The sequence below is a fragment of the Pygoscelis adeliae genome, unplaced genomic scaffold (genome assembly GCF_000699105.1).
Source record: "Pygoscelis adeliae isolate BGI_AS28 unplaced genomic scaffold, ASM69910v1 Scaffold399, whole genome shotgun sequence".
Taxonomy (NCBI): Eukaryota; Metazoa; Chordata; class Aves; order Sphenisciformes; family Spheniscidae; genus Pygoscelis; species Pygoscelis adeliae.
The window spans coordinates 1760215-1777655 of NW_008825609.1; the positions used below are offsets into that span (position 1 = coordinate 1760215).

At 40.2% G+C, this 17441-nt stretch overlaps 2 protein-coding genes across 3 annotated transcripts in view; both read right to left on the reverse strand.

Annotated features, from left to right (window-relative positions):
- DDX17 (DEAD (Asp-Glu-Ala-Asp) box helicase 17) overlaps nucleotides 1–1131 on the reverse strand; it is a 19782-nt gene extending 18651 nt beyond the window's left edge. Inside the window, exon 1 of the mRNA XM_009332674.1 lies at nucleotides 1097–1131. Coding sequence (XP_009330949.1) covers nucleotides 1097–1131 — 35 coding nt within the window. The remainder of the gene's footprint in view (nucleotides 1–1096) is intronic.
- Nucleotides 1132–2395: 1264 nt separating this feature from the next.
- On the reverse strand, nucleotides 2396–13672 carry DMC1 (DNA meiotic recombinase 1). 2 transcript variants are annotated; one of them, XM_009332650.1, is made up of 13 exons: nucleotides 13614–13672; nucleotides 12915–12959; nucleotides 9913–10059; nucleotides 9527–9609; nucleotides 8862–8914; nucleotides 7913–7954; nucleotides 6622–6694; nucleotides 5887–5978; nucleotides 4964–5037; nucleotides 4752–4866; nucleotides 3839–3899; nucleotides 3180–3296; nucleotides 2396–2465 (listed from the first exon to the last, which is right to left on the reverse strand). In XM_009332650.1, the coding sequence occupies exons 1-13, from the start codon at nucleotides 13668–13670 to the stop codon at nucleotides 2396–2398; spliced, it is 1029 nt and encodes a 342-aa protein (XP_009330925.1). In that variant the 5' UTR covers nucleotides 13671–13672. The 2 variants fall into 2 exon arrangements, with proteins under 2 accessions (XP_009330925.1, XP_009330926.1); XM_009332651.1 differs by lacking the exons at nucleotides 5887–5978; nucleotides 6622–6694.
- Between the last annotated feature and the right edge of the window lie 3769 nt (nucleotides 13673–17441).

Genomic DNA, 17441 nt, shown 5'->3' on the forward strand with positions numbered 1-17441 from the left:
TTTTTTCCCCGGCAGATCACTAGGAGGATGTTGGCGCGGCGCTGGGGCAGGAGCGGGAGTGACAGCAGCCATGATGTTTGCGTTCGCCTGAGTACCAGGAGGCCGGGAGAAAATGGCATAACGGGCCCCAACGCGGGTCGTGCCGGCAACCCCCGGTCACACACACACACCCCTCCGTAGCTGCAGGAGGTTCATGGCAACCTCTCCAGAAAGTAAACTGGTAACTAATTCACCCCTTCGTCCTCTGTGGTGGTACTGCATGCAGTCGATGGAATGTTTTGAAGTACTCGAAGGACACCGGGCACGGCATAGACACCATGTTTATGGCCTGCTAGCGTTCGACTCCCCAAATCAACCCAACACTCCTAGCTAGAAGATGAAACAAGCCGTGAGGCAATTGCGTGGCATAGGCTGTAAGTTTTCTTGTGCTGTGCTTATGCTTCTAGCACCTACCAACAAGTAGCCAGTCCGTCTGTCCTGGCACAAGAAGCCGTGTCTGGTGGGTGATCTGTGTACACCAGACAAACCAAGCCTTGGCCCAAACCACAGTCGTGCCATCATCAGCAGTGTTTTCCGGGCTATCAGATTATCAAAAATCAGTTACACTGGCAGAAGAGAAAGTGAGTCCCCCTTTACTTTCAGACCCTTGAAACAAGTAATAGCCCGGAACGAGACACAAATTGTTCACCATTTTAGTTTTACTTTATGTATGTATGTGTATGGCTTATGTGAGAAAGCAAAAAGCAATCTTGGTGCTTAAAATAAAGTATTGGAAGAAACTTGGGCCTTTCTAGGTGGGTGGGAGGGAGTCAAGTGACACTGTAAGCTCTCACTGACACTCGGTACTTGGCCATTAGAAGTGAATGCCTGCTGTGGGACAGACTGGCACATGCAAAGAACGAGAAGCTACATGAAACAACAACGGCTGATCCATTCCCGGCTCTCTCAGATCAGCCAACCTCCCTGCCTTTGTCTCTCTAGACTTCTTTCCACTATGAAAAACAGCGCTTTACCTCAGGAAAAATATCAAAGATACATTAAGAAACCACTCCAGGAAGGCAAACTCTAGCTCTGTCACAAGGTAAACCCTGGCTACAGCGTCAGGCTTTTCTTGGATGAATTTCCAGTCATCGCGGCCTTTTTACTTCGTGTTATCTCACATGCATTAGTTAATCCAAATGAAAAAATTCTTGTACCAGTGAGGACAAGCTCTCTAACCAGACACCAAAGTTAGACCCGTTCTAATTAGCATTTTTATGCGAGAGACAAAGTAAGGCCTTCCCTTAAAGCATCGAATATATAAATTGTTGAGTTTATTTTAAAACAAGCAATTCCATGAGCACTGGAGGTAATGCAGACTGAATTGGTATTTTGTCCCCTGACCCCCCATTTCTTTCTTCACTCCCGGCTCCGTCGTTTGCCCGCCGTGACATGCATCTCTGGCGAGGTTGGAGCTACGCCTGTGCTGGCTGGCCTGTGGGCACGCTCTCTCCAGCCGAGTCGTAAGTGCCTTTCCCTCGGTGTAAGTACCGGTGTCAGCCTCTCTCCCCTATCTAGCCACTGATTTTGTTTTCTTCTGCTTTTTAATAATAATATTTAATAATTTTAATATTCTTACTTATATTAGGAGACCAACAAGGCAATTAAATGAAGTGTGTTTCTTTAGAGAACTAGACAAAAGGTTTTAAAATGTTGGGTCGCATCCGGTTCATTCCTCTCATGAAAGATTGGTGAGATTGTTGAGAGCAGGGTTTGATTCAAAGCACCCAAACATAAGCAGAGTGCTGTTCTAATTCGTAATCTTTATTTTTAATAAGAACAGTTTTAAAACATTCTCTCTAAAAAGTAGAAAATGCTAAATAAAAATACAAAAACTACCTAGTCAAGATAAAAATGCCTAAAAACATTTTTGAAGTAACTTCTTTGTCTACGGTACATGAGAGTCCATCAAGTCCTTGGGCTGTTCCTCCTGCCACTGCCTTTTCCATCTATTTATGTCAATTTTATAACTGAGTTTGTTCCAATTCCGTTCCATTTTGCACTATAAAATTCTACCACATAGACACTCTCTTTGAAAGAAACTAAAAAAGAGTATATTAATCTCATGTGAAAGGACAGCTTTGATTTTCACAAAATGTAGGAAAAGGATTCTTTGAACAATTCACAAGCTTATTTCTTAAATCCTGGTCTGCTGAAAGTTCAATTGAAAAAGGAAGAACCTAAATGACCAAATTCTACTAAGATCAATAAAGCTGAACTGTACATGTAGAGTTCATCCCAATGTTCACCCAAAATATCTCAAATGGTTCCCAAAAGGTAAAAATGCAGCCAGGCACAAATCTTCATCCCAGCTGCCCGGGTGGTTTTCAGCTGTATATTTACATGGGTTTTCTGCCTATTCTTTGGCATCCCCAATCCCTCCAGCAGTTATTGCAAATGTGGCTTCGTTTTCAGGCATCTCAGGGCTGGAGGGGAAAAAAAAAAAAAAGAACAAGGCACTTGTGGGTTTCCCCACGTTAAATGCAGTTGTGAAAGAGTCCCCGAAATGTTGTAGGTGTAAGCAGCCTGGAATACTTCAACATCTTCATACTGACGTGCAAACTGTAGAATGGGATGGATATTATCAAGATCAGAAAATGTGAAATCCACCTCTTGGAAGATGACGAGCACAAGTGAGGGGAATGGAGAAAGTGCAGGAAAGGGAAAGATCCTGTCGTGTGCAAACTCTCATTTCAATTTCTTAGTCCCTGACCAGACACAGTGGTCTCCCCATGCAGTTCCACTAGTACGATTTTTAGTGACTTGCGTCTGCCACAGCTTACCAGCTAAAGTGATACTAATTGTGCCAGCAAAACTTAGTAATTTAACAGCTCTGGAATTTTCCTGCCAAGGGACCACCACTCTTACCAAACTATTTGATGGTCTTCTTTAAGAGATGAGCATCTAGGAGGATTTATGATGAAAGATTACATAATTTAATGTATGCGATATGCAAGACAACTTTAAGTCTGTTAATCGGTTTGTCCTTTCAGATTTTCTCTCAACTTAGCACCCAGAAACGCGGTTAGTTTGAAACCATGAATCAGTTGTCAAATTATTAAATTTCAGTACCATGAACTTTTTTCACCCTACGGTTGCTCATAACTCAGCTTCCTTCCTGTGAAGGAAAAGTGATTTACCTGTCATATATCTTTGCAATACGCAGCTCCCCTCTCCCTTTCCTCAAACTAATCCTGGTAGTCGAAGCATGAGCAAGGATGTGGCCCCCAATGGGCTTTTTTGGGTCCGCCTGAAAGCTAAATTAGCAAGAAAATTGTGATGATTCACTGTGCAAATTCCATAGGTTAATACCGTGATTAACTGTGAAATGAGGCATATTGAACTCAGTAATGAATAATGAATAGGTAAATATACCAAAAAAGGACATTAACACACTTGCCTCAAGAGAGGATGTTCAAATGCTCGATGCTGGCATAATTTTCCTCTCATTAAATTCAAGAGGCTCAAGAAATACACACCTTAAACTTCATATATATGCTGCTCCAAAACAAAATGGGGTGCTTTTTCAATACTTTCTATGGCTTGTTCTCTTCGTTCAAGTCACAGTGAAAGAAGCCATCGTGCCAGGCAGCAGATAAACATGAAAAAACTCATGAAAACTGAGAGAAACCTATAGGTGTCATCCGTCAATGATTCATCATACCAGAGGGACCAATGACCAATCTGAGCCTTCATTTCAGTGCCTCTTGCTCCATACAATCTCAGTTCTCATCTCCATTACATATGCAGTACAAAAGAGAAGACATTTAAAAAAAAGGAGAGAGAAAAAGTATCTTACGTCATAGTTGCTCCTGGATCAGCAGTCATCTGGTTGGTCACAAACACGGCCACATTATATTCTGCAATAGAAAACAGCGCAAAGGTGGACTGTATCCAGTTAGAATTCCAAAATATTCTCCCATCCATGCTAAAAGCAAGGCTGCTACTGAAGCACTTCAGATTTCAAGTGAAAGAGAAGCAAATATTCTTTATGCCTGATGGCTGGAGTTAATCAGGAGACAGCCTAAATTTGCTCCTGTGTGACTTCAGCTGTAATACTTATGCCAAAAATTAGCACTTTTCAGAATTCCACTGAACAAGTCTTTCTCAGTTCCCATCTTCTCTGTTGGGTCCCTGCCCTCAGCGCCCTCTAACCCCTTTGTCTGTTTGCCTTTTTTTTTTTTTTTAATTTACTGCATGAAAAAAACATTTACTCATTCCTCATCAACATTTCTGAGACATTCCAATGAGGAAGAACTCTATTCATCCTGTCATCATCCCTCAGAGTATTGTAAAGTACTGGGAACATGGCAATGGGCACAGCTTTCTTATCTATCTCTGCCTTCATCCTTTTTTCTGTTCTTAGTGTTTCTTGTGTATTTAGTCCATCAAATTTTGGGGAAAAGAATTTCTCTTACTGGATATTTGTCCAGTTCTACAACCTATTCTCTCATTTAGGACTTCTCTTAACAGTATTTCTAGGAAAACTCTGAATGTTGAATAGTTCTAAAGGTTCCTTAATCTGTCATCTTGAAATAATATATTATCAGTTTGACCTTTTTGGTAACTGACAGAGGTGTAAAGTGAGGAAAGATTCCTGGGCCAATGCCTGGTTGATAATACACTCGAACTATGAGGTGGTCGTGCTACCAACAGCTACTGCTTCAGTAACTCCAGTCCATGTTTTCCAAATTTTGCAATGTTTCCCTTACCTTCTGATATTTTTTGGAGCCTTGACAGCATCTGAGCGAGTTTCTGTTGTCGTTCAGCCAACTCTCCACGACCACTGAAATCCACACGGAAAAGTGCCATTATGGAGTCAATGATCTGCATTGTAATTATGCTAGATAAGTAAATATAGTGAAAGAAAATAGGAAAACTTGTTCTGAAAGCAGTAAGCATACAAAAAAAATTGGCCTTGTACCAATAGCTTGAAGATACCAGCTTCCTCATGGAACTTGGCTGCTACATAGTCAAGCAATTCCATCTGATGTTCACCTGGTGGGAAGTACAGTTGCCAAGTGAAATTAGGACCAGAAAGAGCACTGAAGGAACAAAAGCCTGAATTTTAAAATTCCACTTTAAATGTCTGCACTGTTTATATTGTCACTGCCAGCAGTTTTAAATCCAGTGCCCAATACCAAGGTATACAATACCTTGTACAATACCCAACAGTGCCTGTGCTTCTGCAGGTTCCAGTTTCCACTTGCCCAGCTAACAGAACTTCTTTGTGAAAAGCTTTACAACAAAACTATGCATGAAGACAACTTTTTTGTTGTGTTAAGAACTGAAAAGCAATATAAACATTTGCATTTAATGTTGAGTTAAATAACACACAGAAATTGTATTTATCTTATTATTCTTGTTCATACTGTACTCTCAAAATAAAAGTCCCATATAAAACTTCCTTGAAGTTTTAACGCAATGTCATGTGACAGAGTGTGTTTGAGCTGTCCCTATAAAGTTCCATTCACAAGATCATAGAGAATTCTCAACAGCATTTATAGAATTTGCTTACATTCAGGCAGTTGTGGTTACATTAATTGGTGCTTCCCTTGCTAAGATGCTACGCTGACACTCGTCATATACATGACAGAGTTCACTTAATGTTGCGGCAAACTGCAAAAGTTTATTGTTTACATAGTGCAGCTGAGCTGGAATACTTAGGCTGAGCAAGTACAACACCAGAAACAGAAAATGGAAGCAAGCTCATAACTTCTTTTGTTAACAACAAAACATTCTTTATGATCCTCAGTGGGCAATCTCAGTTAATAAACTGAGAACTATTAAAACGGGAGCCTTAGAGAATAAACATAGATATCATGCCAGTTGCAATAATGGTCTTACTAGTATATGCACGTGCGTACAGCACGTTGTCAAGTACTGCATCGTGGTCGACACTGAAGCGATCGGCAATGTCACGAAGACGGTCTGGTCGGCTGATGTTAGTCCAAGTTAAGGATTTCTCTTTGTACAAACCATGCTCTGAAAATAATAAAACTCCATTCCAAAATAGAACTATGGAAAACAAAGAAGAATATTTATTTTGATCCTAGAGAAGACTGACTTTTTCTCTTCAGACTGTCCTACATACCCTAAAGATAGCTTAGGGCTCACGATGATAATTGTTTTGTGTTTAGGGTTTGAGGCGGGGGGGGTGTTTGACATATGGATATCTGTGCTCTAGGAATTTAGCTGTGAGCAAAACCTATTTATACACAGTCTACCACAGATATGAAGTGTTAAAAATAGTGTTCAGTGCTTAGATGAACTTCTCTTGAAGTAAAGAGAAAAGCTTCTATCACTTGTATCATTATCAAGAAGGCATATTAAATCTCAAAAAAAGCCAGTTAAAATAAAATCTGTATCCCAACTCTAATTTTTCCAGCTTGGATTACATCAAATGACAGAGAAAAAAGTCTCTGCCTTGTGGGCCACTACACACTGTGCTCTCCAGGCTTTCTGTGCCAGTCATAATATTTTACATGTATGAAGCTATCTGGAGCCTCCTACTTGTTTACAACATAATGAACTGTCTTTCCAGTTCATTGTACCTGTAGCTTTCAACAGTCCAAAAGATACAAAGTGTTTTCAGTATCGATGAAGATAATCTTTCCACCCGTGTAGCCATTTGGTCCTGGAAGCTGAGCTGTCACTACAGTGAATCATAGACGATCAAAATGAAAAAGCAGGAAAAATATTTTCTTACTCCCTCTATTGTTATATTTTAATAAAATACAACTGCTTATCCATATCACAAAGAACCACCAGTTTTAATCAATGTGGAAATCATGAGTATCTCAAGTCTTACTGCCAGCTTGAGAAGAAACCCAAGCCACTTTTCTCGACTGGAGATCAGATGAGATTTAATGGTGTCAGAATTGTGTTTTACTCAGTACCGTCACTAAATCTGTATATTTTATATTGAAGATAGGTAAGGATATTATTAATAAAGTTCCTACTCACAAAGCGTCCTCTTAATCCTCTGCCCAAATTAATGGTATTGATTTAGTAGGGTTTTTTCCCAGCTCTAACTCATATGATCAAAAATTCTTTGGATATGAGTATTAACTGATATGTGAATAGTTACTGATTGTGGGTTTAGTCTCTTTGGAGTGAATAAGCTAAAATACTCAATTCGTTCAGTTGCAATCATTCATGCAAAAGGGTATGAATCTGCTGACCATTAGACTGTATTAAATGGAAGAGGCATTATTTTTCCAGAAGGTGCCATAATTCCCTTTATAATACAGGAGTGCATTTAAGGGAATGTCTGCCTATCCAGTGTCTGGTAACTATATTCCAGCAGCATTAATAGTTACATTGGTTATTATTTACTACTGTTTACACATTGAGAGATATCTCTGGGAAATCAGGGTCCTGCTGTATTTGGCACTGCCCAAATACGGTGACTGCCAAAGTCTTTGTTTATCCAGTTACTGTCAGCCAGTGGTATCCTTTCAGTGCCCTTTCAGAATGTCATATTCAGCAAAACCTCTTGAAACCAGGAAATTAAAAGAGTTGCTGAGAAAGAATCTTGCCTTTGCCCTTTTCTGAGCAATGCCCCTGTCCGCCTGTAACCCATATTTGTGCTCTGCTTTTCCAGATGCTGTGTTTCACTGGTTTCTCTAAGACAGTCTATTGTCTTCTCTCTCCTTATGGCAAAACTTACATTGATGTGAGCAGTATTAAAAAGTAATCATTTATAAGAGTTCTCTACTCAAAGACAATTAATGGAGGCAAGAGCCACCAAAGTCTGTTTCACTGTATTTCTAGAGATAAAAGATTCTAACTTGTCTCTATGTGTTGAATTCTGATATAGTTGTAAAGAATGGAGAAGAAACAGCTGTCTGTTTTAAGGTAGTACACCTACCACAAAGGGTGTGAGATAGCTGGGTTTTGCCTGTCCGGAACTCTGTTAAATAAAGAAAAAGAAAAAAAAAAGGTCAGGGTTTCTTTTTCTGAGTTTCCCAGATTCAGGAGTTATTGCAGTTAGAAACACCCTTACTTACAAAATTCACCTCTATCTCTACCTTTTTAAATCATTTAACCCCAATTTTTGAATCATATTCTGTGCAGCAGAAATGTGTTACATGAAAAGCAAAATCTGAAATGCTTTAATCTGATCATGCTTGACTGCTAAGGTCATTTATTCTTTTCGGTGTAGAAGTTAAAACCACGTGGCACCTGTGGAAAAGCGTTAAGGGGGGCGGGGGGGGAAGAAATGGTTGATTCCACTGACCTGGCCAAGTTTCATTTGCAGTAAAATGATCAAGGAGAAGCTTATGAGTTTATTAATCTCGTTATATCAAATCTTGTCAGTCTGCAGTTTACCTTTTCTAAAGGGAAGAGTACTGTGGTTTATGAACTCTTATTGTTGAAGTGTAAACCACTAACTGATCAAATTTACTATAATCGTAGCTTAATTGTGATTTCAAAATCTTATATGAAATGCAGTGTATCCTAAGTGTGCATAAATGAAATACCTTTTGTGGCAGTTTTGTTACTGGAAAGGAACACAGATTGCATCAGGGAAATCTTTCCTATATGACACGTTAGTAATAGTATTAATAATGCTATGTTGTACTGAATCAGCGTGCCCCAAGTCTAATGATTACTCAGCTCAAACTTAGCCTGCAAGCAAATGAAGAGGAAAAACGGGAGAACTGTAAGAGAAGAGAATTCTTTCTTCTTACCCTCATGCTCCTCTTTATGACTACAATGTGATAAGTTTGATAGAAGTAATAATCCAGCTTGATTTAAAATTTAAACTCAGTTGCAATTCTCTGTTCAGTAATGCTCATTTAATGTGGTTTTCTCACCTCCAAAGGCCTCAGTGATTGCCATGCTTTCGATCCCACCACCCAGAAGTTTACTGGAGAAAGGGAGAGGATTATGATATAGTTAAACCCACAAAATCACAAGAGGAAAGTAGAAAAGAGAGATTTTTGCTACTTTAAGAAAAGTTATTTCTGCCCTAAAGCCCCTCACTTGATGCATTAAGTGCAGGGCACTAAATGATCACTGATTCATAAAGAATTAACTCTGTCTCAACCTTCCTTTCTGTGTGCAAGAGAAAGATCTGTAGAAATTATTACTGGAAAGAAAGAAAAGAGAAAATACCTCTGAAAAGGTAACATTCCATAAAAATATCTCAAGGGAGGTCTTGAAGACTTATAATTTTGACCTGAGACCTGCAAGTTGTTTTGACTAGGTGAAAAAACAATGATACGTTCAGGATTTCTGGATGCAAACTCTGTTTATTTACAATGAGTGTACGAAGTCCAATCTCCCCTCAGAAAAGGAGTTGGTTTTGTTGCTTACCAATGCAGGCATCTCTGAGCCAGCACTGGCTCCAAATGCAAGGTAACCTACGTGTCCTAGCTGGACATTTGTTGCTTTGTATTTTTGTGTCTCATTAAAGGCAATAAATACGATTATTGGAACAACTTGGACTAAGGAAGGATTTAAGTAGAGATCAGCTTACTCAAATTCCTGGCTGCCAGTAGTAATATGAAATACCATCCTCCGTTTTTCACTGTACTCGAAGGCGGTCAGGAAGCCTGGTTCCTAGGGAAGACCGAAGAGAACACAAGAGGTTTATTCTAGCTCTAACCTGAAGGTAAAGTGCAACATCCCACATAAATATCTTCTCTCCACCCTAGCCTCATTTACACAGGTTGGGTATGAAAAGCACCACAGCATTTGTCTGGTTGTTGTAGAGTATAAAGTATTATTCCTTTAGAGTAACGAGCAGAATAATTTTCAAAATTATCTTGATGATGTGGTGAAAAAAACTGTTAAGAGAAATGTTGCACAGCATTTTGGAGAGGCCAGTAAAAGTTTAAACCATTGGGAAAGTGATTGACTTACAATAAGCTTGTTTGCGGCTTCTTTAATCTTGTCCACTTTGGCCTCTGAAAGCCCTTTTACATTGCACAGTGCCCGTCTTGTGGTCATCTGGATTCCTTTGATTGTGCAGATCCCAACTGACTTCAGTTTTTTAATATCTGCTACGTTCTGTGAAGGAAGTTCCCTTCTGTGAGTACTCGTGACAGTTAACAACTAGAAGGCGAAGTAAATCTTTGAAACCCATTTTATTATATGTTCATATGTGTTTGTTTACAGTACTCTTTGTTATGACACCAACAACAGAAAACTTTGAGTAATATTGGTGTGAGGGATCATGGTGCAGAGATATCCCGACGCTTTTGAGAGAAAGATGTCTCGGGTCCAGTTGTATTCACTTGTCCCTGTTTGGCGGCAGTCTTTCTAGATCCAAGCTGGTAATGAAGAAACAGTACGGATTATTTCAAACAGTGTGGAGCCCAACCTAGTAAACCCTGTAACACTCAATCTGTCCTTGGTCCCTTAGCACAGATAATCTGTAAACCAGATAATCTTATCATGGATAATTGGGAGCTGAGTCACAAGGATTGTTGGAAGCTGACTCTAACTGCTGTGCTGTTTCTGCATGTTCACTGCGTCCAGATCCTCCAGATCCGACCAACACTTCGGGCTGGAATGAACTTACTAGGTTTTCATAAATTGGGTACAGCATGACTTCAGTCAGCACCCTGCTGACACATTTTGCCTCCTCTCACCTCATTTTATGATTCTGACATCACTGGAAACTTAAAAGCAAGCAACAGATTACTCACAAGAAAACATACCATGTGAAAGGTTTGGGATAATACTTCAATTTGCCATTTCCAGCCAAGTTTTTTCCTTGAAAAAAACTATGAACTGGATGTATCATCTATTTATCTAGAGCGTGTGGGTGCATAGGACATAAGAATGGAGAGGGGCTATGTTAGAAATTAGTCATGTTCATTAGGAAGCTTATTTCTCATCCTGTGATGTGTTTTTTGATTATTACATTAATAGAGATGGATGAGGTAAAATCGGTCACGAATGAAAATGACTCGTCCACCCAAAAGAATATAATAACCAGCAATATAAAAAGGATTGAGCCGTTTTATTGTGTTTTTCTATTAAGACAACAGACTACTGCTGCAAAGGTCTTTTTTCTAGACCAAAACTTTAAATGCATTACCCTGCTTCTGCATTTCCTCAGTGGCTGTCTTTCTGGTCACATCAACCTTAAGGCTGTTCCGCATTACAAGTCTCTGTGCGGTAGACCTGGTTATAGAAGTTCTTGTTCTCTCCCTCACAGATACACCTTTCACCAACAGCTTATGTACCAGCCAAGGTCCTAGGACATACTCCTTCTTAGACTATGGTTCAATACTATGGAGTGTTCAGCAGTACTCCTGGCTTAACGTACTGACACACCTGCCCCCTTATACCAGCTGCTTGTCCTGATCCTCTACCTTATGTTGTATGCCTCTGAGGTGGAAAAGGGAGCAGGCTGAGAATTTACAAATAAAAAAAACAAACCACATTTTTTGTTGTGATAATTTTTGGACTAATTGATTCACAAATCCAGTTCACAGGGTGACTACAAAAGCAGATGTGCCAGAAGAAGGGATAGCATGCTCCAGGGGCAGGAACGCTCAGTCAAGGCTGCGGGATCACAGCACCTTAATTCCTACCAACCACTTTTGAACATCAAACCTCAGCCTAGATTGTGCTAATCTGACTCCCTTTGCGGCCACACTGTCAGATCTAGTAAATATTTCTGTCTCTACTCCTAGGAAAAAAATTCTAAACCCACAAAAACTACTTCTTTAAGCAAATGAATTTAACAGATAAGGGCCATCGTATGTTCACACAAAGATTTTAACTGGCACAGCCGAGAACAAAAACTTCCCCTAGGGAAGATGTGGGAATAACCACTTGGAAGGAAGAATAAGAAAAAGGAGTGGGAAACCCTTATTAAGCCAGAAGAACAGACTAAGTCATTATTCTTTATTTTCAAGATCTTTCATACTTTAGTATCATTCTCTGCATACTATTCCTCATTTAATATTGACAGGCTAGTACAGCTCCCTTCCAGCTCAGGAGGTCAGCCTCTTTGGTCAACTTGTTAAATTTTTAACACAAGAATTTGTGTATTTTTCCTGTGTCGCCCCATAGTTAGAGCTCCCAACCTCATGATCCTCCTTCAGAACTCTCTTTAAAACTGTCAGTGAATTGCCAATAAAAAAAGTTGACAACAATTATGCTGCTGACATGCTGAGCCCAGCAACTATAGTGCTGACTAATGCTGTCTCATTGTGCCTGTGTCCTCCCCATCTGTAGCTTTCTGTAGTCATTTATATTAGAGTTAAATCCTACATTACTTCAGGCAAACCCAACTTTTTATTCTGCTTCTATAACACTGAATATAATCGGGTTCTGATCCATGAGCCAGTCTCCTAGATAAACATATAATAATAGTAATTCAAATAAACAGGTGATGTTTATGTGATAATAATGATGATGATGATAACGATTATAGGAATTCATGCTGATGAAGAAAACTAACCGCTTATTTCTCTAGCTACCAATATTTTCTTCACTCCCACTCTACCCCCTTCACCAGCATGCTGGAAATAGTATAGGAACAATTGTCACAGTGTAATTTCACAGGCATCAAAAATGCAGGAGTAATTACAAAGATTGGCAGGAACAGGAAGTAATCTATCACACAGTTTTCAAATAAATTAGCAAGTAGTTGGTTTTTCAAGAGTGCTGGGTGCTAAATACTTTGAATAACTTGTCACTTTATTTAGGAATCTGATAGCAATGAGATTTTCTGAAAACCTGTCTTATCACCAAAGGCAAAATTTGTCTTCACATAACTGATTTAGAATTTATTGCAAGGAGGAATTTCAGTTACTTGTATCAATGTGTATACACTTTTGGAGAAATGACCTTACAATAGCTTTATGCGGGCAATTCTGTGTCATAAAGTCATTGCTAATACTTACAATTCCATGCTTCTGTAGCAGGTCAATATCCTGAAAAAAGGATTCCTAAAAAAAACCCAGCAGAAAGAAATAAAAATAGATTTGGCTTTTTCTTTTAATTACATCTATGTCACTATGTGTCTGTTTCAAATTTGTAAACATTTAGATGATTTTCCCTAATAACATGTAACTTGTTGGACTACCCAAATAAGCAAAGCCATAGTGAGCCAAGAAGGCCTACACATTTCCTATCACCTTCTTCATAAAGTGTATCTTTGCAGGCAAGCAATCCTATGCTGTGTTAATAAAATTTGCATTATGATCATCATCATCATCTTGATTTTTTCCGCCACAGTTCCTCAGCTTTTTCAGGCTGATGACCATTCCTTGGAAGCATAAAATTAACTGATAGTCCCCTTGCATTTAATATAGAAGTGTAAAATATAAAGAAATAATGATAATCCCATTAAAAACTGTGCATAGCTTTTGAAAGGTTAATGACAAGCACTTGAAGAGCAAGGCTGTACAGGGACTAGGAGAGTGAGATCTTCTTGGTATCAAGATAATCTTCTTGGTAATCTTCTGGAACAAAATTTTAAATGCATTGGACTCCCTGATGGTCTTTGGGGACCTCCTGTCTCTCCGTGGATTTCATAACACTATCAAAATACCTTCAAACAAAATTTGCTGCACATATTTTTCAATGAACCATAAATTTACCTCATCATCCTGGTATCCTGGTTCTTCTTGGACTACTTGATCCTCCATGGATTTCATTGTGAAAGAGCAGGCAATAAAATATTGATCACCACTGGGAAATGCAAACAAAGATAGTATTGGGGTGGCAATAAACGCGTAAATGACTGTAAAAGGACTTTTAAGAAGTCCTTGAACTACAGAACCTTCTCAGAATGCCATCACATATGGTTTTAAACTCGGATTCTCCTTCCAACTCTTCGTTATCTGACCTACCAGACCAAAAGGAGAAAATCTGCTGCATTACTCTCAGACGAACCAGTTTGCCTAGAAAGGGTTTAACAGGTATTAGGAAAAGAGATCTCATTCCCTTGTGAGAATCTTGGGTCAGAGTGTGAGTTTGGAGGTGGGAACATTTTAAATGATTTCTCATTAGTGGAATTTATTCTGGTAAGAAAGTTAAAGGCAGTCTGTATTTTTATAACAAAAGTCAGCAAAGTTGCAGACAGAATGGGTAGTGGAAAGGCTATGCAACATCTCAGCTTCCCCATCTTTATGTGACAGAAAGCCCACAAAACAGTGCTGTTGAGAAGGCTACAACTCCTTAGTCATGTATCTTGAGAGTAGACTATAAAGCTGTATTTGTTTTCAAGTTCTTGCTGGAGTTCAGAATACCTAATAAATGCTGACGATGTGCAAGTAATGCCTGTAAGAAGTATGTTTGCATGAAGAGAATTAAAAAAGGGTAATAAAAATCTGAGGCTTTTTTTATGCAAAAATATACACAGAGAACTTATTTCACAGGTTTTCATGGTTAACTTGCCATGTCTGTACTCCACTACAGCTTCACTGCCCTCTTTATCTGTCTTCCTATAAGCAAGGTCTAAAGCCAGAATAGGCACTTATCGATAGTATGGTCAAATAAGAATAAAAATTTTATCTTTTTAAATTTTATGAATGAAAGAAAAATTGATACAAAGTAGTTCCTTAGAAATATGATCTTACAAGCTGCTGTATCAGTTTTGTGATTTTGTAAATGGATAGGTTGCTTCTGTCTCAATTGTGAGCTTGCCTTCACTGTTCTAGCTATGGCTGATCAAAAGCTTTGTAAACTACCTCATCCGGATGTGTATATATGTTTGCTTGCTCATCCTTGTTAATAAAATCCATGAAAGGTAAGACAGGTTTATTATGAAACTACAAGATGGGCGATGTCTAAGAAAGGATGGGATAATTTAGACTAAATATCTGCAAATAGCTTTTTTCAGCTTCTAAATGGATACTTAAGGTCTGCCTAATTTGCTTGCAAGAATCTTGTGTATACAGAGGATGGGAGAAGTGAGAAAGAAAATATTATAATTTTAGAATGATCTTATTTGGTTTTGGAGTGAAAATACAATGGAGTCACTTCTGTTAGTATTTAATGGAAATATTCCTACAAAATCAGTTGTTTCTGATAGTGTCAGGATATATTTAATTTCTATTTCAGAACCCTGACAATTATGGAATGAGAAATCATGCCTTCACATCATGCTTTATATCAATCAGAAAAATAATTACAGTAAATCATTAATTAAAAAATACTTGAAGAGATTTTAAAAACCCCTTAGCTTCAAAAACTGAAGGAAGAAAAACAAGTAATGCAAAAGGCATTACAATTGTATTACAATCCCCTTCTCCCTTAAAAATATCCTCCTGAAATGCACGTAATCCTGCACTCCAAGCACAGCTGAACAGGTCATGGGATCGTTCTCCTACTCCCCATCCTTAGGCAATTGGCATCTCACAGCGGAAAAACGAGGCAGACCCAGACCTGTGCCTTCCTGCGGGCTATGAGGGAAAATGGAGAAATTATACTACACCCTACTAAAAGCTTTAGGGATGAACAAAATCCTCCTGTTTAGTGGAGAGTCTTCCTGTTGCTGCTGCGTTGGCTCACCGAAGACCCGGAGGATTTCAGCTGCCGCTGCCTGCAATGAACCAGATAAAAGAGCGTAAGTCTGAGACAACACAGCAAATCCATGAAGAAACGAGGATCTTAGTGCGGAAACACTTTTGTGGCACCTCAGGTGCCCCGAACCCTGCTGTTACCGCCCTGGGAGCTATTTATTCATTAGGATACATGAGCAAGACCTGTGCGCTGCACTCCTTTCAACAGATACAGACTGTCGGCGTGACAGGGACCCGGCCCCAGCACATAGTGTTGGGTTTAATGAGCTGGATTTGAACTGACAGAAACATCGCAGCTGACTTGACTGGAGCAGAGTTTGGGCCCCTGCGCTAGGGGCAGGAGGCGATCTCACCTGCCCCGAGGGGCGCCCTGGTGGAATTTCACATCTATGGACTCAGAGGAAAATAAATGATTAATCATATATCAACACACGGATTTATTTGGCTTTTCCTTGCCAGCTGCCTTTTCCGGGGATGTAAATTTCTGTTCCCAAAGCGTGAGGCACGGTAGAATTTCCCTCCCCCGTGGAGCACCAAAATTCCTCGTCAAAATTACAAAAATTATTAAAACATAGCTCATCCCCGGGCACCTCCGGGAGCGCGGGGCTGCGGGTGGTTACAGCACCCCAGCGCGTAGGGATCTGAACCCCCTAAACCAACCCAGCTTGCAGTACCTGCCCGCCCGCCTTCCTCCGCCTGAGGGAACAGACACGGCACTTTTGGAGCTGCCCTCCCGCCAAAACGAGGCGGCCGTTAGCTGCCCGCCCGCTCGCGCTGGAGTCCCCGCCGCCGCCAGACCGCCATGGGGGAGGCGGGCAGGCTCCTGACAGGAATGGGGACTGCCCCTTTCCTTACCCTCCCGCGCTGAAATACAGTTGAGTTACTGTCTTCAATTACTTTATCTTCTAAAATTTATCAACTGCTGTATTTGCCATCTCTAAGGAATATCTGATTACACGTATTTTATAGCTGGCAAAGACAGGCTTAATTAAAAACATGGAGTGGCGTCGGTTTGGACGGCATTCAGTCCAACACAGCTCAGCTTTATTTTATTGGGGTGCTACACGCCCGTCTTCCTAAAGAAGGCACGCGGCATTTTTGGATTGGATGACCAAAACCTGTCAGAGAGTGTCTGTTTGCAAAAGCTGGAAGAGAAGTGACTTGCCTGAAGTCACAGGACAAGAAAATGAGGCTGAGTCACACGCATGACTTAATCTGCCATTTTAAAACTATGGAAAAGGTGCTTTTTAGGATATGAACACTTACACAAGTCTGCAGTCTTCTTGGAGACGGTATTTGGAAAGCAATCACCCATTTTAGCTCGCCTCTGGTAGCACAGGCGGTACAGGACTGCATGTAAAGGAGACGTGGGTGTACTCCTGTGAGCAGGAGGAGTTGCTGGCTGCCCCTCGGGGCCGCTGCCCCGGTGGGTGGGGGGTTTCAAATGGCAGAAGGGATAGGAGCAGCATCTCAGCCTGTTCCAGGGTGCTTGTGAAAACTTCCCCATGCTCCACCGGTGGGAGGTTAAGAGTGCACACGGCTGTCATCAGTGCTAGCCAAGTCAGAAAACCAACCAACAAAACCCACAGCCCCTAACCACCTAACCATCATCAGTACACCGCAGGATTGCTCGCAGCGTCCCCATTCGAGACATTAAGCAATTTATGCAAGTACCTAAAGTCTTAACTCTGGGTGCCCAAGGCTTTGTCTATACAGAGGAACTGGCTGGCACTGCTTTTGAAAACTGCATTATTCCGCAAGAGCTATTCCAGAAGAGCACTTAGGCAGACAGTCCTTTAAAGATGAATTCCTTCACAAAGTATGCTTTTATTCCAGAACAGAATGCACATGCAGAGAGTGTTCCTTCTGGTGCTGCTGAACAGCTCTGCAGCAGCCTCTGTA

Excerpts from the sequence above, each read along its gene's own strand:
- DMC1 (XM_009332650.1), bottom strand. The coding sequence starts at position 13,670 with ATGAAATCCATGGAGGATCAAGTAGTCCAAGAAGAACCAGGATACCAG. Across the intron at positions 6,695-7,912 it reads GCTATCTCACACCCTTTGTG|TGACAGCTCAGCTTCCAGGA; the intron begins GTAGGTGTACTA and ends GATTCACTGTAG. Across the intron at positions 3,297-3,838 it reads GATCCAGGAGCAACTATGAC|CTTTCAGGCGGACCCAAAAA; the intron begins GTAAGATACTTT and ends TTGCTAATTTAG.